Consider the following 27,523-nt stretch of genomic DNA (forward strand, 5'->3'; position numbering starts at 1 on the left):
AAACTAAGAAATTGATGTTACTATGCTAGTTTCACATCTATGTCACAACCTGGAATTCCTTGAATTGTTAGTGGTCTTAGGCAGGGTTTCCATTGCTGTGATGAAACACCATGACCAAGAAGCAAGTTGGAAAGGAAAGAGTTTAGTCAGCTTCCACTTCTATAGCACTGTTCATCATTGAGGAAGTCAGGGCAGGAACTCACACGGGGCAGGAACCTGGAGGCAGGAGCTGATGCAGAAGCCATGGAGGGTGCTGCTTACTGGCTTGCTCAGCCTGCTTTCTTTTCTTTCTTAAATTAAAAAAAAAAATTCTTTCCTCGTACATTACACCCTGTCTGCAGTTTCCCATCCCTTTCCTCCCTCCCTTCTCCCCAGTCTTTTCCTTTCTTTTCTCTCCCCCAGATTCATCCCACCACCTCCTCCCCTCAGAAAAGAGCAGGCCTCCCAGGGACATCAACCAAACATGGCATCACAAACTACTATAATCCCAGGCACATATCATTACATCAAGGCTGGGAGAGGTAATCCAGTAGGGGGAGAAGGGACCCACAAGTAGGCAAGAGTCAGCAACAGTTCCACCCCCCCTTCCCCTGTCACTTTTCGGATTTCCACGAGAACACCAAACCACTTAGCCATAATATACGCGAGGACCTAGGGCAGAGCCATACAGGCTCCCTGATCTCTGAGAAGCCCTCATGAGTCCCTGTCAGTGAGTTTTGTCAACTGTGTGTTCCTGGTGTGCCCCTGACCCCTCTGGTTCTTCCACCTAATGTTCAGCTGTGGAACTCTGCATCTGTTTCCATCAGATGGAGTCCAGATGGACGCTGAATGAAGCCTCTCTGCTCTGATGACAATTCTGTTAGGTTCTGACCCCCAGAACACTCTGCAGGCAGGACAAACTATAGGTTGAAGGTTTTGTGGCTGGGTTGGTGTCCCAGTTCCTCCGCTTGAGGCCTTGCTGGCTACAGAAGACGGCTAGTTCATCAGCCCACTTTCTTAGAGAACCCAGGGCAGCAATAGGCAGGTCCCTCCTCCCCCACGGAGGTTCCCTCCTTTCCGATAATCCTAGCTTGTGTCAAGTTGACATAAAACTAGACAGCACCCTGATGGTGGTTTAGGCAAGCCCCGCCTATCCCCCCACCGCCCAGTTCAGTGGCCACTATCCAGCACAGAGATGGGCTATATGGGGCCACTCAAGCTGTGCTGCTCCACCTGCCTCCAAGTTCAAGTTGTCATCTCCTCTCCTGCTCTTTTCATTGAGAGTGTACACACACACACACACACACACACACACACACACACACACTTGTTTGTTTTTGTTTTTTGAAACAAGGTTTCTCTGTGTAACAGTCCTAGACATGCTTTATAGACCAGGTTGGCCTTGAACTCACAGAGATCCGCCTGCCTCTGCCTCCCAAAGTGCTGGGATCAGAGGCATGTGGCCACCACTCTCAGCTCAAGTGTTTATATTTTAAAAATTGTTTTGTGGGCAGTTGAGGTGGCTCAGTAGAGAAAAGTACACTCTGTGCAAGTTTGATGACCTGAGTTCGGTTCCCAGAAACCACAGTGAGAGAAGATCCATGATCCTCAAAAGTGATCCTCTGACCTCCACTGGTGTGTGTGACACTTGTGTGCCTGTGCTCATGAGCACACATATACCAAATATTCTAGGTACGTGTGTTCAGTTTTCTAATTCATGCAGAAATACAGGTTATTTTTCACAATCCTCATTAGTTGCTCATTTTGTATCAGCCCCAGCTGATAGTTTTACTATCGCTGTGACTTATAATCCCATGTAATTTGCTCTCATGTGATGTTCTAATCATATGCTTCGAAATTAAGACAATAAGAAAACTTTGATCTTGTGTAATGGTTTGGGAATGTTTTATTTGTGCCTTTGGTGATGGACATGGAAGACGTGGAAGGCCAAGCAGGACATGGGCTGTGAGGATGTAGGCTTAGGGATACTGACTTCATCCCAGAGCCAAGAGAACCTGACTACATAGCAAATATCTCCTGAAGCAGAAGTAGAGAGTTTAATCCTTCAAAGATGGTCAATTGTGACTGGTAGCCAGCGAGAGGAGTCTAAAGTAGTAAGTAGTTCAATCAAGTCACGGCTTTTCATCTTCTTGATAAAATCAGTCTGTGGCAGGCAGTTGCTGCTGGGCATGGCAACTCTCTGGTGTCACGGGGGATCTCTCTTCTCTAGTGTGTTGGCTGTTCGGCTTCCCTGGTAAGGATGCTGACAATTCCAAAGTTGGTTACTGTAGCTTCAGGCATATCCTTATTCTGAAGGAAGTGAAGGGTGAAAGGGCCTTAATATTTGGTATCAGCTTTTCATCTCTTTGGCTTGCTTAGTCATCCTCGCCCACAAGGAAGTCTGGAACATGCTTTTTGTCTGGGCCCGTTGCCCTTTGCAATACCAACCAGTGACCAATGAGAAGTGACCACACAGTGCTGATAAGTCTGTGAGTGTGAGGCAATTCACAGGTCTGCAGCAGCGGCTCCAGCTGGCTCCTGCCTTCTGCTGCGTTCTCTCCATCTTGAGAGTTGCACGTCCCGGCCATGCTGAGTCTGCTCCAGCTCTGTGGTGGGCTCGCTTCTGTCACTGCTTGTTCTGTGGCTAAGGGTCTTGCATTGCTATGTGAGGGGGTTTGTGTGGGCCTGGCCCAGAGCCGCACCCAGGTGTGTAAGCTTCTGCCCTTGTTACGGTAGAGACGAAGGGAGGCATCGGTGTTTGGAAGTGATGTCTGGGCCTTTCTCAGTCCCATCACATGAACGCAGCGATTGTTAACGCTTTAGTAGATTTTCACTTAGTCTTTTAACCCATGGTTTTATACTTCATATGCAGGATTGCACTCCATTTTTTTGCGTGTGTATTTATTCGGTTTTGCCTTTGTGTGTATGAGCACTATGTGTGTGCTCATGTGGAGGTCAGAAGACAACCTGCAGGAGTCAGGTCCCTCTTTCTTCCATGTGGGACCTGGGGATCGAACTCAGGTTGTCAGGCTTGGTGGCAAGCACCTTCATACGCTGAGCCATCTTGGCGGCCCTTGCTCCATTTTATTTTCATTTTCTATATTAGTTACTTTTCTGTTGCTGTGATAAACCACTGTGACCAAAGGCAACTTGAGGAAGAGACTTTATTTTGTCTTAAGGTTCCAAAGAGTCTATGGTGGCTGGGGCTGGGGGCGGAGGGTGGCATGGCAGCAAGTGTCAGGCATAGTGACAGCTGCAGGAAGCTGAGAAGTCACGTCTTTAGTTACACAGACTCCAAGCAGAGAGGGCGAACAGGAAGTTAGGGTGAGGCTATAAAAATCACAAGTCCCACTCCCAGTGACGTATTTCCTTCAGCAAGGCCACATCTCCTAAAAGCCAGAAGCATCACCTGCGGGGTCCAAGTGGTCAAATACATGAGCCTATGGGAGACATTTCTCACACTCAAACCGCCAGCTCCCGTGGTCATTGTCATAACGGCTGTATGATTGCACATCCTGCAGCCGGTTCCTATCTGTTTTGTTCTCCTTCTGTATTCAGACATTGACTTCTGCTTTTTACGGAACAGTATAATCCTTGTGGATACAGGTATACAGGCTGGGTGTTTGCTTGCTTGTTTGTTTGAGACAGGGCCTCACTATATAGCTCTGGCTCACCTGGAACTCCCTGTGTAGACCAGGCTGTCCTCAAACTTAAATCTATCTGCCTCTGCTCCTGAGTGCTGGGATAAAAGGCGTGTGTCACTGTGCACAGCTCTATGGACCGTGTTCTATGTATAGGGCAATTCTCTTCTCACTAGTTAGACCTTTTTAATTGAAATAGACCTTTTCCCTCTCTCTTCTCCTCCCTCCATCCCTCTTGTGCTCTCTTGCTCCAATCCTTGCACTATGGCTCTCATTTGCTCTCAAATTCATTGCTTCGTTATCATTACTGTTATATTACATATATAAACATGGATATGTAAATGTAACCTTCTGAGTCCATCTGGTGCTGCTCGTAAGCACATGATTTTAGGGCAGGCCACGCGGGATTGTACAGCCACTTCGAGGACTCATCCTGGGGACAGCTGATTCGGTCTCCCTCCGCAGTGGTTAGTGCAGTGGTTAGTTGCCTGTGCGGGGTGGGGCCTCGGCGAGACGTCCCCCTTCTGCAGCTGCGTGTTTATCGGTGGTGTCAGTTTTGCTTAGGCAGCCACACCGGTTCAGCATCGTGGCTGAAAAGATTTCCTGTCATTTCTAGGAGCTTGTTTTGCAATTCCAAGGCCGACTTCCTGCCTTAGAGTCGCGTCCTATCTCCTCCTCTTCCACATTCCCTGAGCCTTAGGTTGCAGGTGTGTTTAATTGCAGCCGGCACCTCGTGATCTGTTATCTGCTGTATTTTGACCAGCTCTGGTTTTCTGTCATGGTCTCTGTCTCCTGCACAGGGCAAGCTTCTGATGATAAAGGGATGATGTCTTAGTCAGGGTTTCTATTGCTGTGACAAAACACCATGACCAAAAAGCAAGTTGGGGAGGAAAGTGTTTATTCAGCTTACACGTCCATATCACAGTCCATCACTGAGGGAACTCAGGACAGGAACTCACACAGGGAAGGAACCTGGAGGCAGGAACTGATGCAGAGGCCATGGAAGGGTACAGCTTACTTGCTTGCTCCCCAAGGCTTGCTCAGCCTGCTTCTTAAAGAATCCAGGACCACCAGCCCAGAGATGGCACCACCCACCATGGCTGGACCCCGCCCCCCATCTATAACTAACATAGAAGATGCCCTACAGCTGGGTGTTATGAAGGCTACTTCTCAATTAAGGTCCGTTCCCCTCAGATACCTCTAGTTTGTGTATCAAACTGACATAAGACATAAGCCAAATAGACATAAGCCAGCACAGATGAGATCGACGCTTACCTATGGGCATAAGAAGAGTATTTAGACTGCAGTTGGGGGTTACTCTGGTCTAGTAAAGTGGCATTAACAGGTTGTCCTCTAAGACCCATGGCCTCTCTAGCCCCAGCAGGCCGGCTAGGTGTTCAGGACCAGGCTGTTGAGAAGGCCTTAGGCTCAATGAGAGAGCTGTTGGCTACCAACAAGGCCGAGTCCCACTGGTTAGGACTGTCTTGCGGGGTTTGTCACTGTTGCGCTTAATGGGCGCGCTCTGAATTGTTAGCCTCCTTTGGCAGCTTGCATACCACCGTACACTAGGAAAGCTAGTCCTCAGTGAGGAGGCTTTGTCTGAGCATTCTTTATTAAAGATAATTAGAGTTTAATTTTGGGGTCTAGAGTAGCAACAGTATTGTGACTGTGTACAGTATAGCACTCACTTCACCCTGGGCAGCATATGAGACGCTTTCTCAGCATTGATGTTAGTTTTCTGAGTTTATCCACAGTTAAAGGTGTTTTGGTTTTGCAAAATGCTGGTTTGACATTGTGGCCAGATGCCAAATTATTCGGCTGTCCCTTCCTGCCGTGGTGACTTGTAAGTATGGCCCTGTGTGTCACAGAGTTAAAGTGGCCACATTGAGGCCAGAGGCTTTATTTTCCTGCTTGAAGCCTTAGTGGTGAGCTCTGCTGTCTTGACAGAGCGCCATAGACAAAGCGGCTTAAACAACAGGTTCAAGGCTAGTGTGGTACCATTGGGCAAGGTCCCTGGCCACGGCCTCTTCCTGGCTTAAGATGCTACCTTCTTTCTGTACTTGGCCTCTTTTCTGTGCTGTGTGTAAGGAAGAAGGGAGAGAGGCAGACAGTAGGAGAGAAAGGAAGAGAGGAAGGAGAGAGGGGAGACTTGTGAGTTTTACTTTGTGCATTTTGTGGGAAGCACAATTGAGTCCATTGTAGAGGGTAATGTGGACTTTTTGCCAAAAGCTCTAGAACACTTTCATCCGTTTTTGCAGTTTATGTCAATGTAAGATGTAGATCTTTATTGCTTTGTAAAAATACAGCGCCCTCTTTCGATTTTTTTCTGTTGTCTGGTCATGTTATCCTATTTGATAATAGTTACTGTTTTAAAGGGTGTTAACTTATGGAGAGTCTCTTCCAGGCTTTTCATCTGCTGTCTTTATGTCATCCTAGATGCACACTCATTAACTCTTACTCAAATGCGTGAAGCAGAGGCTTGCAGGCTTTGGAGTTTGGAATATTTGAACATACATAATGAAATGGCACAGGGTCAGGGCTGAGGTCTAAATGCTAAATGTATTTATGTTTCATAAAGATCCGTACACACAGCATGAGGATGATTTTATGCAGTGTTTTCAGCATGTCTGTGTGTTGACTCATAACCTGTCATGTAAGATCACTGTGACATCAGGTTGGTACCCAGAGTTTCAGATTTGGAGCTTCTTAGGCTCGTTCTCCTGTGTATGTGGTTTCCGGCTCCATCTGTGTTTCGCTCACTTTGTCTTTCTCTTTCTCTTAGCATTTTTTATACAATATTACTACTTGCTTTCAGTGCTTGTGTGAGGGTGGTAGGCCCAGGAGGTCGGTGCCTTGGTGTCATGACGGCCATCCTGGAGTATGGTGGGCTGAGCCTGCCATTGCAGCTTCGAGGGACACGTGATGCTTTAGGCAGCAGCTTGCCCTCTGCCTTTTCTTTGGAGAGCTCAGCCATGTCTGGTCTAGGCACTGGGCCTGTTGTCATGAGTCTTGGCTGTGTTCCGCTGCCTTTGGCATCCTGCATTGGGGTTCTCAGTTTCAGGGTGTTAGGTTTAATGTAGGTAGTGAGCGAGCTTTGAATTCTGGGTGAGTCCTGAGAGCAGAGGCCTCACAGAGGTCTTCACTGTGCCTCATCAAAGTCTTTAAGGCCCACAGTTAAGACACCTGTAACTAGTCACCTTCAGTGAACCCTGTCTTTGCAATTGCGGGGGCAAGGGCGGGGGCGAGGGTGGGGTTCTGTAATACCCTGGGCAGCCTTCCTTTAGATTGGCCTTTTCCTAGTTCTGATGCAGTTACATGAAATTTGAGGAGCCAGGTGGTGGTGGCGCACACCTTTAATCCCAGCACTTGGGAGGCAGAGGCAGGCAGATTGCTGTGAGTACGAGGCCAGCCTGGTCTACAAAGTGAGTCCAGGACAGACAAGGCTACACAGAGAACCCCTGTCTCGAAAACGAACAAACAAACAAACAAACAAAAAAAAAAAAAAAAAAAGAAAGAAAGAAAGAAATTTGAGAGGATACTGATTCTAATCTTTTCTTACAGACAGAACCGCCACTGAACACACCAGAGAACAGAGAGTACCTTGCCGAAATCATGTTTGAATCATTTAATGTACCAGGACTCTACATTGCAGTGCAGGTAAAAACCGGTTTCTTCTCTGTGATTCTGACCATGTGAGAAGCAGAAATCCCAAGGTCCTTTGTGCTCAGCCTGGGATAGGAACCCCTCTCTGCTTTTTTTGTGCACCCTGATCACCAGGATGTTCAGGTCTGAATCACAGCGCTGCCAAGAATCCAGTCCATAATTGATTACACTTCAACAACCCTACTGATGTGCACCGGTCTGCCTCAGCAGGGTTCCTGTGCAGTTTTTATTTGGATAACAAGTTACACATGCAGATGTGCTTTGTTTGTTTGTCTGTTTATTTACTTATTATTTATAGCTTTGGGTGGTTGGAGTTTTGAGGAGTAACTGAGAATTCTGGAGACCTTTCTCCAAAATTTCCTACATAATATTACTTCCTCCTGAGAACGAAGAGTTCTGTGGGGAAATGCATTTTGGGGGTGCTGCATGCGTACTGTTAACACAGTAAAGGCTCCAGCCATTCCCACCGGAGAAATCTGTTAATTCTTTTGTTTGTTTGTTTTTGTTCTTGAGACGAAGTTTCTCTGTGTAGCCCTGGAACTCATTCTATAGACCAGGCTGGCCTCGAACTCACAAAAATATGCCTGCCTCTCCCTCCCTGAGTGCTGGGATTACAGGCATGCACCACCTAGACTAACAGTTCTTAATATGGTCTGTATGCCAATTTTACCCATATGCTTTGTAACAGTTTAAGTTCCTGTACTCCACCGTGGCCTGGGTTTGGGTGGGACTGCTGCCTGCTGTAGGGTGTCCTGTGCATTGCAGGTGTGCAGCAGCAGCCACCCCTCGCTCCTCTCCTCTGATAATTATCACCATGAGCAGTAGCAGCAGAAGGGCCAGACGTTTTGTGATGAGCACAGTTGCCTCTGGCTGAGAACCACTATCTCGCATCTAGCAGGTTAGAGTGTCTGGATGGGAGGCCTCACATCTGTTGGAGAAGAGTTCCATGTGGCTGCAGCTGGACTCACTTGGTAGAGTGCTTGCCCAGTACAAACCCTGGGATCCATCCCAAGCGCGGTGTGGACTGGGTATGGTGGTGCACATCGGAATTCCCACTACTGTGGAGCTGGTGGCAGGAAGGTCAGGAGTTCAAGGCCATCCTTGGCCACACGACAAGTTTGAAACCAGCCTGGGTTACATGAGACCCTCCTCCAACTACAAACAAACTCCCAAACAGACCGACCAACCAACCAACCAACCAACCAACCAACCAACCAACGAACCAACCAACCAGCCAACCGAGCAACCAACAACCACCCCCTCCCCCACGTGTATTACCTTGCAGTGACTGAGTTGCACTTGGAACATCAGTAGAATAGAAGTTAAATCTGTGATTTAGCAGTGGGATTCCATTTCATTGGTTTTTGTTTGTAAAACTTTCTATGTTTTTTGTTGAAAGCTTGTCTCCCTCATTTGAAAGAAAAACTGGGGTGCCAATTGTCTGCGTGTCTAAGAATTGTGATCTGGGAGATGTGAGGTAGGGAAAGAGGAGTTTCTCAGACTTCTTAAGTGAAAGAGCTCACTGCAGAATCTGAGACCAGCCAAGTGATGGCTTCTGATGCTCCTGGGTGCTGTCTCTTGTCAGCGGCTCTTCAATGTCTCTCTCCAGGCAGTGCTGGCTCTGGCGGCCTCTTGGACATCCCGGCAAGTTGGTGAACGCACACTGACGGGGATAGTCATAGACAGTGGAGATGGCGTCACCCATGTTATCCCAGTGGTAAGCACAGGGTTCGTATTTTACTCTCTGAGGCGTAACGCCTGAGTCGAGGAGAGAGAAGAAATGAAAAAGGCAAAACAAAACCCAACCCTCTCTAATTAAAATGCCGCTGTTTATGTGATGTACTAAAAATGGCGGTGGAATCTTTCTTCCTTCTCTCCTCCCTTTCCTGTCCTTTCCTTTTTTATTTTGAAACAGGGTCTCCCTGAGTGGCCTTGAGCTCACAGACATCTATCTGCCTCTGCCTCTCAAGTGCTGGGATTAAAAGTATGTGCCACCATGCCCAGTCTTGGCAGTGGGAATTTAGAGAGCCTAGGAAGGTGAGAAAGAGTTCAAAAGACAGCCATGTTTGTGTCTTCGACAGTATTGAAATATGGAGCAAATGCTGTAGTCACATGCTTGGTTTTGCAAGGCTTCTGCTGTGTTCCCATGAGTGTCACACCTCATTGCAGTGGCTTGAATGAAAATGGCCCTAAAGACCCATAAGGAGTGGCACTGTTAGGAGCTGTGGCCTTGGTGGAGGAAGTGTGTCACTGGGGTGGGCTTTGAGGTCTCAGATGCTCAAGCCGGGCCCAGGGTCACTCTCTCTTCCTGCTGCCTGAGGATCCAGATGTAGAACTCTGAGCTATCTCTCCAGCGCCGTGTCTGCCAGTGTGCCACCATGATTCCCACCATGATAGTAATGGACTAAACCATTAAAGTGTAAGTTGGCCCTGGTTAAATGTTTTCCTTTATAAGCGTTGCTACGGTCATGGTGCCTCGTCACAGCATCAAAACTCAGACTCAGACCCGCATCATTCTGAGCTGCTGCAGTTAGACACCATTCTGGATGTCAGAGTCGAGGGTCATGCCCAGGGAAGGGCTGTGGTCAGCTGGGGGCTTTGGAGAACTTGCTCTTGCCTCTAAGTGTATTTAAGAACCACAGAGTAGCGAGCTCACGTTTTGCCTTGCAGGATTCCTTACAATACCACCACTGGGTTTTACGATGTTAGAGAAACGACTTCTAGCTCTGACTTCTGCAGGCTTTTGGGTCTTTCGTTTGGTCCAAGGGACTATTTAAAGGAAATATTTAAAAATTATCCTTTTTGAAAATTAACCAGTGTCAGTGGAAAGTCAGTCATTCCTGATCATCCCCCGTCAGGTTTCCTTGGTAACCGTAGTTACAGCGTTAGCCACAGTTATTTAAGTTAACCGTAGTTATAAACACACACACACATATGCATATATGGAGCTCTTTTTAAATTTGAATTTTTTTGCTTTTGAAAAAGCACATGTGTGTGTGTGTGTGTGTGTGCGCGCATGTGTGCCTCCCTGTTTGTGTTTACGCACGCACGTGTGTGTGTGTGTGTGTGTGTGTGTGTGCGCACATGTGTGCCTCCCTGTTTGTGTTTGCGCACGCATGTGTGTGTGTGTGTGTGTGTGTGTGCGCACATGTGTGCCTCCCTGTTTGTGTTTGCGCACGCATGTGTGTGTGTGTGTGTGTGTGTGTGTGTGTGTGCGCGCGCATGTGTGCCTCCCTGTTTGTGTTTGCGCACGCATGTGTGTGTGTGTGTGTGTGTGTGTGTGTGTGTGTGCGCGCGCATGTGTGCCTCCCTGTTTGTGTTTGCGCACGCATGTGTGTGTGTGTGTGTGTGTGTGTGTGTGTGTGTGTGTGTGTGTTTGCCATGATCATATGCAGTAGTCATAGGACAACTCATGTGGTCAGTTTTTCCTCCCTACTATGTGATTTCCAGGGATTAAACTCCTGTTATCTGCTAAGCCATTTTACCAGCCCTTAAATAAGTTTTGGAAAAAAATGTTTTAAAAGGTTAACTATACGTATGTGTCTCTTTATGAGTTTGCGCATGTGAACACAGGTGCCCCCAGAAGCAAGAGGCATCGAACCCCTGGAGTTATGGGGTGGTTGTATGCTGCTTGATGTCAGTGCTGGGGACAGAATTCAGTCTGATGCAAGAGCAGTGCATGGTCTTAGCCACTGGGCCATTTCTCCAGCCCCTAAATCTAAATTTAAAACACAAATTAGGGTATTTAAAAAAAAAAAAAAAAACCAAACTGGCTGGATATGGTGGCATACTCCTGTAATCTCAGCACTAGGGAGGCAGAGGCAGGCAGATCTCTGTGAGTTCAAGGCCAGCCTGGTCTACAAAGTAAGTCCAGGACAGCCTAGGCTAGGACAGAGAAACCCTGTCTCGAAAAACCTAAACCAAACCAACCAACTAACCAACCAACCAAAAAACCAAAACCCAAACCCCCAAACTGAGTGGCCTGGCACATCTTGTAATTCTAGCATTTGACAGGTGAAGGCAAGAAGTTCAAAAGCTAAAGATCATTCTTGGCTGTTTAATGAGCTTAAGGCGAGCCTGGGATGCATGAGACCCTGTCTCAGCCAGCTCCACAGAGTTTAACATCTTCTGCCTTCACAGGCACTTGCATGTACGTGTGTGTACACAAACAAACAAACAGTTAAACAACAACAACAACAACAACAACAGCAACAACAACAACACCTAACTAAGCCAAAGCCAAGCAGAACAGGTGCATTTCTTTTCATTGAAAATGGATAGCCAGGGTTTCGTTTCAGTAATTGTGTCTGCCGAAAGGCTAAAGTCATCTAAGGCTTACTGGTGAGGAAGGACAACAGTTGGAGTCTCTGTCTCCCTTGTACTCCTGCCCCTTCAAAGTGTGCACCCCTGTCCCTTCAGAGTGTGAGGCAGAGTCCCTTCAGAGCAGGTGCACATGCTGGCTCTTTTGGGAATTGCTGCAAGAGGCACACCTCCTCTGGCTTCAGGCTTCTCTCTGAGGTGGCACTGGGGAGAGCAGCAGGCCTCAGCTCCAGTGCTGTGGCGCCAGAGCTGCTTGTTGGGTCTCCACCTTCTCCATACTGCAGAGGAGGGTGAGGCGGAAGCCTGTTCTTCCATCACTTGTTCACATTGCCCAGGGCCACCCAGCTGCCAATGTGATAGGAAAGGGAAACATTTCACAACGAACCCAGGCCCAGGGAGAAAGGTCTTCTGAAATTTGTCACTGTGTATTAGTTTAGTTTCTTTTCCCATTTACAAAAATTAATTTGAGAATTTGAGTAATGTAATAAACAATAAGAGAACAAAATTACCTATAAACCTATCTAGAGAACCACATTATAAACTGCGCAGCGTTGGTTAACACACACACACACACACACACACACACACACACACACACACACACACACACACACACACACACATACACACACACACATACACACACACACACACACACACACACACGTCCATACTTTAAATTGGAATATCCTATGTCTAGTTTGTGTTCTACCTGTATAAATAATACTGAAGTTATATTTTCACATTAAATTAATGATTTTTTTTTGTTATGGTCAAATATATGAAAAATTATTGCCTAAAGCCATGGTGTGTGGTGCTAAAGTGTCATAGTGTTGCCCTTCCTGCTAGTGGGTATGTGGCGTGCTGCAGCCCGTTCTGAATGCTCGTTTGGCTTACAAAGTGATGGGGAAGAATTCATATATTAGAAGTAAATGTTTTAATCACTTGTACACACCTCTTATTTCCATCTTAAAATATTTTACAAATACTTGCACTTTGCAGAAAGGCCTAATCTTTTGTTTACAAGTTAGGAACATGAGAGAAAAGTCCTGGAAGACTTGGGGAGGTAGGTGCCCTTGCAGCTTGGCGTGGCTGTGTCCGTGCTGAGGAGACCGCTCCCCTGCGGCACGGGGCCGTGGTACAGTTCCACTGCCCTCTCTTTGCCTTGGGCCTGTGGCACAGAAGCCATGGAGTGCTAAGAGTGTGAGACCCGACAACCACTGTCCCATCTGTATGTTTGCAGACAAGCTGGATGGGTAGCCAGGCTTGTGGCTTCTGTGGCAAGTCTATGCCCACCGAAGGTCAGTGAGGGGACTGTGGACTCTTGGCATCAGCCCTGCTAGTTGATAGCAGTCATTGCGGATTCCAGTGGACCCATCACAGACACGCCTTTAGGAGCTCAGGAAGGCATCAGGGACAATCCAGACCCCAAGCCACAATGGTCTTCGGATGGCATGGGCTGGTTAGCTCCTTTGAGTCACTTTCAGTATGTTGGATGGAGCCATTTCTTGAATACTTAGCATCTGGCATAAAGTATGTGTCTGGCATGTAAACGCAGGATTTTATTTTATAATACACTGTAAATGCCCTCAGGGTATTTGCTCCACAGTGGGGATGGAGGTCAGCAGTCCATGGACCCAGGATGTGGATCCAGGCTGTTTTAGGATCACAAGTCCTCTGTACTTTTGCATGTTGCCAACTTTGAATTAGGAGGAGATTTATAGCTGGTCTAACGGTGCATAGACAAAACCTTTCCTGTTGAGTTTGCTGTTCTCTCAGGCAGCAGTGGCTTGTAGAAATGAACTATGCTGTGTGTTTTCCCCATGTTTCTAATGAAAATGTTTCAGTTGCTTATGGAGGTGCAGGTTATTGGAGTCGTTTAGAATTTTAAATATTAATGGAACTGCAGATGCAGTCTTTTAAAAACACCTTAGGCACTGAACCTCAAGAGGGGGAGCCGTTCAATGCTAGCTCGGTGCTCAGAGGGGTGGCCGGGAAGGTGAGCTGGGGAATTCCCCGAGGCCTCCCCAGCTCTGGGTGCGGTTGCTGACACCACTGACTTGGCTATCCTGCCTCCTCTTCCTCTCCAGGCAGAAGGCTATGTAATCGGAAGTTGCATCAAACACATCCCAGTTGCAGGTAGAGATATTACGTATTTCATTCAACAGCTGCTAAGGGAGAGGGAGGTGGGAATCCCTCCTGAGCAGTCACTGGAGACGGCCAAAGCCATTAAGGTAAAAATAGAAGGGACCCTGGCTGGTTTGGGGGTGAGAGAAATGGTGCCTGAATGTTCCCCTCGATGCCATTGCCCCGCCTCCTGCTCGCTTCCTCCCTGCCCCGCTCCCCCCTCCCCCCAGAGTGTGGGCCTTGGTTGTTTTACCACTGACCTCAGTGTGCTGGGACCTGAGGCTCTGTTCACTCTTCGACTCAGAGCAGCTTGATAACTGGTGTTGAGCCACAACCGGCGTGTGCAGTAGAGCATCGCTTAATTGGAGCCTAATTAAACAAAACCTTCAATTAGCCGCACGCTGCTTCCACATCTCCCTCCATGTTTCCTTTTAGAATCAGGAGGCTAGTCGCAGCAGTCACAGCAGCCGCAGCAGCAGCTGTCAGGGACCCAGTGGCGTCTGCCCGCCTCATACTCTGAGAATACACCTCAGAAGCCTGCCAGCCTCAGAGTCCTTAAACAGAACCCACCTGCGTGCCTCCAGACCTCAGAGCAGTGACAGGGAAATGTGAATTTAGTAACAAAAGAGCAAAAGTGGCTCTTTGGTCATTATTTAGAGTGTCTACTTGACCTGGCCCACCTTTGTGTTGCTGTGGGCACGACAGCTAAGTCTTTTTTTTTTTTTTTTAAAGGAATTTTTCTTCTCAGCTAGCAAAATCAAAACACACTTGAAAAAATTAAAATGCAAGAGAGTCCTAAGAGTGTGAGGCTGGTTATTATATAGTGAAGGGAGGAAGGATTTTGTTTGGACCTGGAGACTCTGAATCTGAGGTGGGCTGTGACATGCGGCCTTGAATAGCTCCTTTCTCACACAGCTCTGGTTCCCAGCCGCAGGGCAGAGTGTTAACTCCCCTAATGTTTTTCTCTCAGCTGAGCATCTCCTGAGGCTGGTTGAATAGGAGGAAGATTTCCAAATTCTGGCTGCTGCTAGTTGGAAACAATTCTTTTGGCATAGGGTTCCTATAAAGAGTGCTACCCATATCTGCCTCCTACGCCTGGACTTTCTGGGGATTGGGGGACTCAGTACTAAAGCAAAAAACGAAGAGCTGATCCCTTCCATGTTGAGGAGACGTTTGCGAAGTTGTCCTCAGCCTTTCTTTGTAGGCTAAAATATTCCCAGGGTTTCCCCTTCAGCCTTTGCTTTCCTTTCTTCAGTGGGAGCCGTCTGTTGCCAACCCCAGTGTTCGTGCCCGATTCTGTGTTTATTCTGTCGAATCTGCCATCTTCTATCATGTCATTTAATTATTTATCTCAGTTGCTCAGTGTCTGACTTTCAGCTAGATTGTCTCCGTTGCGATCTAAGTGTTTTATTGATTGTATATCTCCAGTGTTGATCAAGTGACTTAGAATATGACCAGTAAGGTACATTTTCAGGCACCCCGTGGGCCAGGGGGTTTCTCTGCAAGCAGACATCTCACAGGAGGCAAGAGAGCACTCCCTTAGCAACACACACACACACACACACACACACACACACACATCTCACAGGAGGCTAGAGAGCACTCCCTTAGCAACACACACACACACACACACACGCACGCACGCACGCACGCACGCACGCACGCACACACGCACGCGCACACACACGCACATACACACAAGGGGTTAGTTACTGTACTCTAGCGTGGGACAGGCTTGGTTCGTGGGACAGCAGTGCTGCAGGCATCTCAGAGGGAGCCTGAGAGGCCCAGCAAAGCCTGCATGGAGACAAGGTGGGGATGCTTTACCGGTAGGTGTTGTTTCAGACCAAATGTCAACAAAGTCAGGATTGACATGGTAGAGATGTACAACCAAGTTGCAGAGAGGGCGGACTTAGCCTCTTCACGTGTAGTTTAAGCTGAAAGACAGGAGGACACATGCTTGATAGTCTGGCCACACAAGAGTTCCAGTGTAGGCAGAGGTGATTCAGATGGGGCTATAAGGTATGGGTTTCTGTGTGTTTGTTAGAGGGCAGAGGCACTGGCACTTATTAACACTTGGCCATGTCTTTTTGTGTGTACACAGGAGAAGTACTGTTACATTTGCCCTGATATTGTCAAAGAATTTGCTAAGTATGATGTGGATCCCCGGAAGTGGATCAAACAGTACACGGGGATCAATGCGATCAACCAGAGGAAGTTCATTATAGATGTTGGTTATGAAAGGTTCCTGGGACCGGAAATATTCTTTCACCCTGAGGTAAGATGTCTCTGTGGGTACCCAGCGCAGTGCACATGGAGCTATGCTGCCCCCCAGTGTGCATAAGGAGCAGTGCTCAGGAAAGGGGTCCAGTGTGAAACAGTCAGCGGTTTCACGCTGTGGGTACCTGGTTTGCCTTACTTCCACTCACCTGCGTTAACCGTTAAAGTTGGGTTGTCCTCCTGGAGATGAGGAAGATCTCTGAAGAGCAATAGAAGAAAATGGATTCGAAACTGATCTCAAGGGGTCTGTGGTAATAAAACAGTCTCTCACCTCAAGGGCTGTATGCAGTGGCCCCTGCATGACCGTGGGAGTGCTTTGTGACTGTCCACCTGAAACCAGTGAATGGCAGCTGGTGAGCTGGCTCACAACTCTCTGCAACTCCAGCTCCCCGGGATGTGATACCCTCTTCTGATCTCCATGGGCACTGTACTCACATGCACACACCCACACTCAGACACACACACCTATACACACAATTAAAATTTAAAAATGAAATCTTAAAATAGTTGCTTGAAAATAGTTAAATGTTATTTCATAAAAATGTGTAATGCTTCTTTCATATTTCTATGCCGTTTAGTTCGCCAATCCAGACTTTATGGAGTCCATCTCGGGTGTTGTTGATGAGGTCGTACAGAACTGCCCCATAGACGTACGTCGGCCGCTGTACAAGGTATAAGCTGCTTGGGTAAGGTGCTCTGATTTCATTCCCACATTAAAGGCCTGTCGTTGTTAGCAGTTCATGAAGCGCACCTGCATTCCTCTTCCTTCTGCTCCCGGAACTTGTTCTCATAGTGTAGCGGCATGCTTTTGTTTGTCTCGTTGGTTGGTTGGTGTTTTTGTTTTTGTTTTTGTTTTTTGTTTTTGAGACAGTTTCTTTGTGTAGCCCTGACTGTCCTGGGCTGGCTTTGTAGACCAGGCTATCCTTGAACTCATGAGGATCCGCCTGCTTTTGTCTCCCTAGTGCTGGGATTACAGGCATGAGCCACTGTGCCTGCTGGTAAATGAGAGTTTTACTCAGAGAGAAGAGGTATGGGATATTTGAGGATATGGCACAGCCAACCGAGGGAGTTTTAAGCCTCTCTTCTTCCTCCCTCCTCTTCTTCTTCCTCTTCCTCCTCCTCCCTCTTCCTCCTCCTCCTCCTCCTCCTCAGGCTGGTCTAGGCTGGGAACTTGTGACTCTCCTGTCTCCACTTTCCTGGCACTGGGGTTTCAGGCCATGTCTTTGTGCTGGGCTTGAACTCGCTTTTCTTATTTTCTAGCAAACTGGATTCTTTTTTTTTTCTTTTTAAAAATATATTTTATTAATTTATTCATATTACATCTCAATTGTTATCCCATCCCTTGTATTTTCCCATTCCTCCCTCTCTCCCATTTTCCCCTTACTCCCCTCCCCTAACTGTGACTGAGGGGGACCTCCTCCCCCTGTATATGCTCATAGCCTGCTATCCTGACTCTGAGTGCCACCAGGCGTCCCCATCCAGAGGACGTGGTCAAATATGGGGCACCAGAGTTCGTGTGAAAGTCAGACCCCACTCTCCACTCAACTGTGAAGAGCGTCCTATCTATTGGCTAGATCTGGGTAGGGGTTCGAAGTTTACTGCACGTATTGTCCTTGGCTGCTGCCATAGGGCAAACTGGATTCTAAGTTAGATAGTCTGAACCTGACACACCGATTGAAAGTGGAAGGTTCGCCTCAGTCAGGCTACCTGGGGCACTGCTCTTACACTTCCGGAGGCATTTGGAGTCACTGCTGAGGTGGCATGGCAGCGAGAGCTTCAAGAGAGACAATCAAATAAAACACAGGGAGTATTTTTTTCAAAATTCTTTGTCTGGCATTATAAAAGTTGAAACAAGAGGAATCTAGTTATTATTATGTAAAAGGAAATATGGCTGACAGGGAAGCAAGAGCAGACATCATTCCTCCATCTTCATCCAACATTTGCGTGTGTGCCTCAAGCCTTTGACAGTCAATCTCATGATCCCATAATATGCTCTGCACACGTAGGCATCAGCATTTTAAACAGAGCAAGGTGCTTAGCCACAGTGCAGTAAGAGTGCTGCATTCCATGGAAGCTACTCCATCCCTTTGAAGGAAGGAGCTGAGTCAGCTACATTCCCATGGAAGAGTCTGGTGGGAGAGCAGCTACGGACATGCAACTCATGTGAACGTATCCCCAGTTCTGAGTGACATCTACTGAGCAGGTGAAGCCTCACTCGGGGCAGCTTATGCTTAACCTCTGCCTTTTCCCTTTTGTGTCTTAAGATTGCTTGGAATTTTATAATTAATATTATTTTTATTTGGAAATTTTTTTTCTATTGATAATCTTTTATGGTTAAAAACCAATTATGATTCTATTTCTATTTGTGTTATGCACCAAATCAAGCCCTGTCCTTAAATAAAAAGTACCAAGAAAGATAAGCTAAGTAGACTGGAGGTCTTTAGTCTCACTTGCCTGGCCGTGTGGTCTTATTGGCAAAGGCTAGGAGCATACATTGTATATTGGTAGAAGCGACTGCAGCTCTCTGGAATGAAAACTTTCTGAAGGCAGTCCACCTATCTCAGTGGATTTTATAGACTGTGAGGTAGAGGTCACGTGGACTACGTGCATGCATGACACGTGATTCCGTGCTTTACGGAGAGTGAAAAGCAGGCTGGGCTCAGAGACCTTGCTCTTAGGCTCTGTGTTTATTTTATTGAGGACATTTTCAGTTTCTTAACCTCACTGATTAAAGAAAGTTTGAATAAGGCAGCACTTGCCTGCACGAGCCTCCTCTTAGTCTGGCAGCGTAGCTGTGATGTCATTTCCGTCTTGAAATCACTCAGTTATCAAGCACCATTGCAGACCACGCTAACCGCTGACCATAAGCTCAAGGAAGCTTTCTGAACTAGCCAGAAGCAAGCCGGAAGCACAGGAGCTCTGCAGGTGCTTTAGGTCCCAGATAGGCAGTGCATCCTGTCGGAGGTGGGGCTGGCCCAGCAGATGGCGTCCTGTGTCAGGGTTAACTGTAGTGCTGGGTTACTGCGGGGAAGGGACATGGCTTAGGAAGGACAGGAGAAAGGAGGCTAGAAATGCAGATGTTACTGTAGTGTTGCTTTGACCGGGATCCACTCCTCCCTCATGACTGCCGTATGGCGAGTCTACTTTAAATTTCCACCTGCTTTTCTTTCTTTTGATTTTTCTGACAGGGTCTCTTACTATAGGCCAGGCTGACCTAGAAGTCACTGTGTAGCCCAGTCCGCCTTCGCATCCATGAGGATCATCCTGCCTCAGTTTCTTGAGTGCTGGGATCCAGGTGTGAGCCACCAGACCCAGCTCCCAGCTGCTTTTTAGGTATGGCCCGTTGCCTATTGTCCAGCCCCTCAGAGGCTGCATTGAGATAATTCCTGTTCACAGTTTTGTCTGTAATTCTGGTATTCTTCTCCAGGTCACCCTAGCTATGAATGCTGAGGTGTGCCAAGGATGTCAGAGCCTACTGACACTGATGGTGGTACCTGATACTGGGAGATACTAATTAGCTGTGTACATCTCTTTAGAGTCAGTCTCTCTCTCTCTCTCTCTCTCTCTCTCTCTCTCTCTCTCTCTCTCTCTCTCTGGATGTGAACTACATCCCAAGCCTTTGGTTTTTCAGTATAGGCTGGCCTTGAACGTGCAGTTTTCCTATCTCAGCCTCCTGAGTACCAGCATTACCAGGGTGCACCACCATGCCCCGAGAGCTGTTTCTACACTGGTTGTATAATAAAGAGCAGAGATGGGGTGTTCTCCGTCCACCATAATTCTTTTGGGTAGTGGCAGATGTGCAAGCCAGCAGTTTCCTGTTGAGACCAGAGTCCATTGTAGTCAGGGTTGGGGTAGTGGAGGGGAGCTGCAGTGGAAGCATGGTCTCAGAAGGCACTGTTTCGGTAAGGACTGGGAAAAATAGCCTAATGATTTTATATTTAACATTTTATTGTAATAACCATACTATTATAAGATATTGTATATTTTTACTTTAATAATTTTACTAAGTATATAATATTTCTATAAAATATTGTAATATAATATCACTAAATATATTTACACAAGTTACTTGCATTTCCTTATTTTTTTACTTTTAGATGTTGCTCTGTAGCCTAGGTTGACCCTAAGCCTGCAGTCATTTGCCTTAGACCCCAGTTGCTGGATTATTTGTATAGCCTTTACTGATTGTAAAAGTCTCAGTTTTCATTAGTCCTGTGCTGAGAGTAACCACATGATTATAAGTGTGTATACTTCCAGATTGAGTTTTTGTATCTCATTGCTTTCTAGGACCTGCTGCTGTTCAGGAGCAACCTTGAGCTTCTTCTGGCTGAACAGATTGTTCTTGAAGTTATATTATTAAGTGTAGGCCTTAGTCACTTAGTAAATAGCTGTGATACAGTGTGTGTGTATATGTTGAAGAACTGAATCAAACAGTTACCTAAGCACACTCCCCGTGGGCCGACTGTTTCTACCTACACATCACAAACAAACTGAGGCAAGCCCTTGAAATACCAGTCCCTGTCCCAAGGCCCACAAGGCTTGCACAGCCTGCTTTTTATAGCACCCAGGACTACCAGCCTGTGCGTGGCACCACCCCCAGTGAGCTGGGCCCTCCCACATCAGTCAGTCAAGGAAATGCTCCACAGACTTGCCTAAAGGCCAGTCTGGTGGGGAGATATTTTCTCAATCGAAGTTCTCTCTTCCAAAATGACAGTAGTTTGTGTCAAGTTGATATAAAAACCAGACATCACAGTAGTAGTGGGTAGGTAGATAGGCTGGCAGGTAGATAGGCTGGCAGGTAGGTAGGCTGGCAGGTAGGTAGGTTGGTAGGTAGATAGGCTGGCAGGTAGGTAGGCTGGCAGGTAGGTAGGTAGGCAGGTAAGTAGGTAGGCTGGTAGGTGGGTAGGCGGGCAGGCGGGTAGGCAGGCAGGCAGGTAGGCGGGCAGGTAGATAGGCGGGCAGGTAGGTAGGTAGGCTGATAGGTAGGTAGGCGGGCAGGTAGGTACGTAGGCGGGCAGGTAGGTAGGTAGGCAGGTAGGTAGGTGGGTAGGTAGGTAGGTAGTCAGGTAGGTAGGTAGGCAGGTAGGTAGGGAGGCAGGTAGATAGGTGGGCATGTAGGTAGGTGGGCAGGTAGGTATGGGGCTGGTTATTGTTATTGTAACTTTGGGATTGATTTAGAATTCTAGCCCCTCTGAGAGTTGGGAAAGCCAAGTACAGTGGAGTTGTCTACACTTTCGGTCGTTTATCATGAAGCTGAGCTCTCTCTACCCTGCAGGAGAAAGGAGAATCAAATGAGGCTGCCTTCTCTTCTGTCTCCTGAGATATTGCTTTTGTAGACTAGATCTGACTTGGGAGATGTCCCTCAGGATTCCGCTGTGGAGACTTTTGTCTTGCTCCTGGCAATGGCCATTGTGGCTCCTTAGTGGGTTTGGTGTCATCTTGGGGCTTCCTCAGGGAGCTGTCACTCCTTGGTTGCCGATGCAGGATGGGCAGCCCTTGGGTCACCTTTTCTCTCCCCAGCAGTGCTCGGTGGGCACCACCACCACTGCTGAGAGAGGCACTGCTTTCCAGAGCCACGGGTGTGTAAGTTAAAGTTGAATGTTGAGACTTACAAATGCCCACTGTATCTGTGTTAGCTACCAGATGCAGCTGCTAGAGGGAAGTTTTTCTCTATGGCAATCTGAAAGCAGGAGTTGGCCAACTTTTCTTGTAAAGGGCCAGATGGTAAATCTTTCTGGCTTTGCAGAAGCCATATGGTCTCTGTTGCATTTACTCCATTCTCCAGTGCAGCTGTAGATGATATGGGCACCACGAGAAAAGGCCGGATTCCATGAAACGTTATTTACAGAAGCAGGCAGGCAGCTTGCTGTAGACAGTTGAGCAAGTAGTTCCTAACTGTAGTGCTTGCTACATCTTTGAAAGTTATGTGGACTCTTCCGTCTGGCTGGCTGTGTGTACAGGTGTGCCTGGTTAGTTCAGCGGTCAGGGCTCCATTTAGAGAAGTCTTGATGGGACTGTGGTTGCCCGGCTGCTGAGGCACTCCAGGGTTTGCAACATTGGCTGGCGGCTTTGGCTTCCATGCCCAGGGAGAGCTGCAGGTTGCTGACACAGCGCTTCTGCTCACTGGATGTTTGAAGTCCAGCTGGTCTGACGTTGTGTGGCATGGAAAGAGAGTCCCTTGGAACCAGTATCTTGGAGTGATGATGTTTCACTATCATGCTTTACTCCGATTCAGGGCATGCTCTTTTCTGAGGCTCCTTTCTAGCTCCTGCTCCTGAGTGTGGGGATTTACACAGCAGCTGCCTGTAATTTGCCATGTGCTCCGGCAGAGGCGTGGTTTTGCCAGCTGCGGATAGTTTCTGCGATTGTGATATTGGGAATTCTGGGAACTTATCAGAGGGTATATAAATGCTAGGGGCCTGACAGGTGGGGGTGGGTGGTTGTTGGTCATTTGGGGGAGGGGGGTTGGTTGCGGTTTGTTAGTCATGCTCAAAGAAGAAACAGAAAGAAAGATGATTCAAGGATCTCTCTCTCTGTCTCCGTCTCTCTCTCTCTGTCTCTCTGTCTGTCTCTGTCTCTCTCTTTCCCCTCTGTCCTTCTTTTACTCCTATCAAGTGATAGAGGGTGAAACCGGAGGGGGCGAGGAGATAAAGGGTGGGAAAAAGAGGAACTCAAAAAGTAGCAAAGACAAGCTACATGTGGATATAAACTTGCCATGAAAAATATCCTTCCATATCAGTTTTACAGGCTAAATGTACAGGTGTGTGATCATGTAAGCAAAATAGGTTCAAAGATGCATTGAGTAATCTGCAGCACACGTGACACATGGATGTATTTCTGTGCATAGCCAGACACCCCCCCCCGCCTCTGTCTCTCTGTCTCTGTCTGTCTGTCTGTCTGTCTCTCTCTCTTTCTCTGTGTATGTGCCTCGTTTTTTTAGTCTTGTTTCCAGGCACTTCTCTTTTCCATGGCCAATGTTGGATGGACCCATTCTTGCTGTTGACCCGGGCCCTTTCACACTGAGGCAGCAATCGGTGGATCAGAATGGTTGGAAAACATGATCTAGGCCCAAGGAAACAGACTGGAGTGGGGTCATGAACACATGTGATGGACTCCAATGGGTCACATGGATGGCGAGATGCCTTTTCCCAGGGATGAGGATGCTGGGTCCCTGACCTCATCCTCTTGTGTGTCTTTGCTCCAGTCTTACAACTTTATCTAGACAGTGGTGGTGGACATACTAACAGGAAGGGGGCCACAGGGAGCTCATGGTGGAGTATGGGGCAAGCTCCGTGGTACCCGTGCAGCACCAGAGGTGGGGAGCCTTCTCTTCCCTGGAGTAATCCAGCCAAGACTGTAGAGCCAAGACTGTCATACTTTACTCACGCACAGTCTTGGGCACCCTCAGGGGGGTTATTATGATTTAGTAAGTAAGAGGTGGCTCACTTTACACTGCTGGGAGACCTGAGACTGCCATGGCCATTGAGGCAACATCTTGCCCAGGCTCTCAGGCAGGAAGAAGAAAAAATGGTAAGAAGAAAAGATAGTTCTGAAAATGTGGACTGTTCACTCAGATTTACTGAGGTGTGATTGATATAAACACTGTGCACGTTTAAGGTGCCCACAGGTGGACTGGGTGTGTGCGTCCATTGCAGAAACTAAGTCGAGCTGACTAAGTCACTCTCCACCTCACAGATCCCTCTGTGCTCCTGTTTGGAGAATCTTGCTATCTCCTCTCAGCTATAGTATACCTCCCTGTCAGACAGCAGCGTGCATTTTACTCCCAGATCCTCATGTAGCTGGGCCCGGGCATCCTGAAAACATTTCTAGAGTCTGGCTGAGTTGACGGCTGCTGTCAGCAGCTAGTCCATTCTTGGATTATCTGGTATTTAGTCCTTTGTCTGCTCTGCTTGAAGGTGTAACAGTTAACAATTGTTCTGTCATATAACTAACTGGGTGTCTCTTCCTCCAGTTTGTGAGGTGTCTTGGTACTAGACTCAATGCTAAGTTTAAGGAGATTTAATGTGTATGTGGTGATGTTCCCGTCTTTAGGAATTAATCAAAAAGCCGAAAATAGTGAAACAACCAAAGGGAGCCGCTATGAGCTAAAATGTCAGTAAAGTGAATCATGCAATTATGGCAATCCGGGGACAAGCAGATTGCATTTAATTAGAGAGGATCTGGACAGGCTTTCTAAGCCAGTCCTGGCCTGCGGAGCTGGTGTGGGAGAGGCCAGTCTGGTATAGGACCCTGAGCATAGATGTGGGGATCAAGGGGTACATGCGGAATTCACCCCTCCTGGATTCTGGGGTACAGCAGGGCTGGGAGGCGTCAGTAGGAGGATGTGTGCCATCCTGCGTTGGCACTAGGGTGGAAGGGTGGGTGACAGACCCTATTTATTCCATTGTCAAGAAGACGTGAGTGCATCTGATGTGCACAGCTGGTTTCCCCGTAGCTAGTGCCTTGAGCCAGGTCTACAGTAGCACTGTCGGATAGTTCCAATATCTTCAATAGTTGAAACATAAAATTAGAAAACCTGTCTACACGCAATTTTGTTTTTAATCTTTTTTCTTTCTTTCTCCCCCTTAAATACTGGGGATCAAATGCAGGTCATTCTAGGCAGGCCCTCCACTAATGAGCTACATCTCAATCCATAGTCCTTTTTCAAATGGTCCTTTGCCAGCTGAAACCAAGGTTGACGCCTAAGATTGTGAGCAACCGGGAGGACAGCTGCTTAGATTTGGGTAGGACCTTGGGTTTAACAATTCCAGAACTTTCAAACCCATTTTTACACTATTGACCCATAACTTTTAACCATGCTTCCTGCCAACGGACTCCAAAACAGTAAGATTTCTTTCTGTCTCAGTGGGAAGAGGAGCCTGATGTAAACATCTGGGCATGGCTTGCCACGTGCAGGGATAAAAAAATGCCTCGTAGTGCCCCACTGAGGGCGTCAGTTGGCCATTTGACAGGCCCAGCACAAGCACTCAGGATGCAGGTATGTAACTGCATACTGGGCTGAGCATGGTGACTTACGGGTGCCCAGGTTGGACATTTAGGGGCTCCCTGTATTGGGTTGTGCCACGGTGGATGTATCTGCAGCTGTGGCACCCAGGGAAGTGCCACTGGCCAGATGTGGCTGATCCACCCTTCAAACATGGTGGTGCAACAAGAAGGTATTTAAAATTATGTTTAATTTTAATTGATGCAGATATAAATAGTGACATTGGACTAAGGGCTATGTTATGGGACAGCTGAGAGGACACCGGAGTCCTCCAGGCTGGTGTGGCCTGCTCAGAACAAGGAGTGCAAGGAGAGTGGGAACTGAAAATAATCTATATGGCTGTCAGGGTTGGGGCAGGGGCGGGAGCGGGGGTGGGGGGCAGAGATAGCTCAAGCATTTAATCCCAACTCTTGGGAGGCAGAGGCAGGTGGATCTCTTGAGTTTGAGCCAGCTTCGTCTACAGAGTGAGTTCCAGGACAGCTAGGGCTATACAGAGAACCTCTCAAAAAAAAGCAAAAAACAAAGCAAAAGACAAACAAGCAAACAAATCTCTTTGGGTTTGAGAGATGGTTTATAGGACCCAGTGTGGCTCACAACAGCTTACACCCCAGCTCCAGGGGTTCCAATGCCCTCTTCTGACCTCTGGAGGCACCTGCACATATGTGTGAAATGCGCATACAGAGATGTGCACATACATACACATAACTAAAAAAAATTAAAAAATAAAAAGAGACTCTGTTTGCAGGGCCAGGAGTAGAGCGTGTTGTGGGTGGAAAGGCACTCGGCACTCCCGAACCTCATATTTAATCCCAGTGACTGAGGAGCCTGAGGTTTGCACAGGGCTAGAGCTCGGGGGGCCTGGAGGAGAGGGGTGCGCCGTCACATGCTGGCTATGATTCTCAGGGAAGGCCTGGCCTTGCGTGGATTTAGAGACTGAGTTTGTCCTGAGGGCCACCGAGGACTTTGTACAGGATGTGCAGTGACCCCAGCGGAGAAGCAGCATCGGCTTTGCCCCTGCCCTCCCTCCTCCCCTTCTGCTCCATCTCTGCTCTCTCTCTCTCCTTCCCTTGCTTCCTCCACTCTCTCCTTCCTTCTTCCCCACAGTGATGCTACTATACGGTTTATTCTGAGGACTGGCACGTGAGCAATGGAGCCGCTGAGGCCAGAACCTGTAGAGCAGCCTGGAAACTCAGGTAGACCCTTCCCTGGGCGCCCCAGGCTTTGCTCCTCTGGCTTTGGCTGATTGGCGTCTTTTGCAGCATGCCACTTACTGTTAGTAATGCCTGGGGTCCGGTCTGGCTCAGTCACCAGGTGTGATCATGTAATCACCCTAGAAGCCAAGTCAGTGTCCCCACAGACCCCGCTTTGAGAAGGGAGCTGTACAGAGGCCAAAGCTATGCTGTTGAGGGAAAAAGTTAGAGTGTCAGTGATTCCTGCAGGATTGCCACGGGGTGGTAACAGCCCCTGCAGTCAGCCCTGAACATTGGCTTGGATCTCAACAGGGACGTGGTTGAGTGTCACAGTTGTGTGTCCCTCAGAGGTTTGCTCAAACTTTGTGCACTCTAGTTGTCAGCTGAACCTGTAGCTCCTGTGACATCTAAACTGCAATTCAAGGAGCAGCAGCCTGTCTGTGTGTTTCTTTTCCCCTCCCTGAATAATGGGCAGTGGAACTGAGGGAACCCCACATGGTTTGCAAAGGTCTTCCTTTTCTCCTGTGCTGGGGCTTGAACCTACGGCCTTGATATGCTAGGTGAGTGCCATGATACCACTGAGCTGCATTCCCAGCCCCTTAAAAATTGGCTTTTGAGACAACACAAGCTGCTAAGGGTGGCCTTGGACTTGCCCTTTGGCCCGGGCAGGTCTTGCAAGTCGTTCAATCCTTTTCCCTCAGCCTCCTGAGTAGATGCAACCACCAGGTCTGGCCTGAGTAGTCTCTTTCTTTCTTTCTTTCTTTCTTTCTTTCTTTCTTTCTTTCTTTCTTTCTTTTTTTAAAAACACTGTACCTGCAGTTACACATGATGGCACATAGGTGGCGCCATGTGTCTGTCAAATTGAATTAGGAGCGTAAGATGCATTGATATTACAGGCGCAGGAAGCGTGGTTATTTTTGGTGTTGTGTTACTTTTTCTGAACAGATATTGGAGGTAGGACTTGCACTTGGCCAGCCCCTTACCCCCAAACCACACCCCCACCTGGTATTAGATATTAGCAGTGAACTTGCTGGTGCTACAGATTTTAAGTCTTTCTGACTTACACTTCAGGAGGCTGACAGGTTATGCGCGTGTGTATAATGCCGTGCCATGGCATTCTTTGCCAGCAGAGAGAAGAGGCATTTCCACGTGCAAAGGTAACTTAAAATGGAGAGTTTTTGGGATAGAACGTAATTGCAGAAGGGCTCTTGAAAATCTGGACAAGACGCTGGGTTTCGTGAACCCTGGACGCCTTCACTCTGAGCAAAGGGACATTGTAGATGCAGCCAGAGCCACTCAGGGAGGAGCAGAGCAGAGGG

The 27,523-nt window shown here is 47.8% G+C and overlaps 1 protein-coding gene across 1 annotated transcript in view; it reads left to right on the plus strand.

Annotated features, from left to right (window-relative positions):
• Actr3b (actin related protein 3B) overlaps window positions 1-27,523 on the plus strand; it is a 102,663-nt gene that overhangs the window by 48,448 nt on the left and 26,692 nt on the right. The window contains exons 5-9 of the mRNA XM_051152204.1: window positions 7,182-7,277; window positions 8,893-9,000; window positions 13,694-13,837; window positions 15,835-16,008; window positions 16,589-16,681. Of these exons, the coding sequence (XP_051008161.1) occupies window positions 7,182-7,277; window positions 8,893-9,000; window positions 13,694-13,837; window positions 15,835-16,008; window positions 16,589-16,681 (615 nt within the window). The remainder of the gene's footprint in view (window positions 1-7,181; window positions 7,278-8,892; window positions 9,001-13,693; window positions 13,838-15,834; window positions 16,009-16,588; window positions 16,682-27,523) is intronic.

This window comes from Acomys russatus, chromosome 10 (genome assembly GCF_903995435.1).
Source record: "Acomys russatus chromosome 10, mAcoRus1.1, whole genome shotgun sequence".
Lineage (NCBI taxonomy): Eukaryota > Metazoa > Chordata > Mammalia > Rodentia > Muridae > Acomys > Acomys russatus.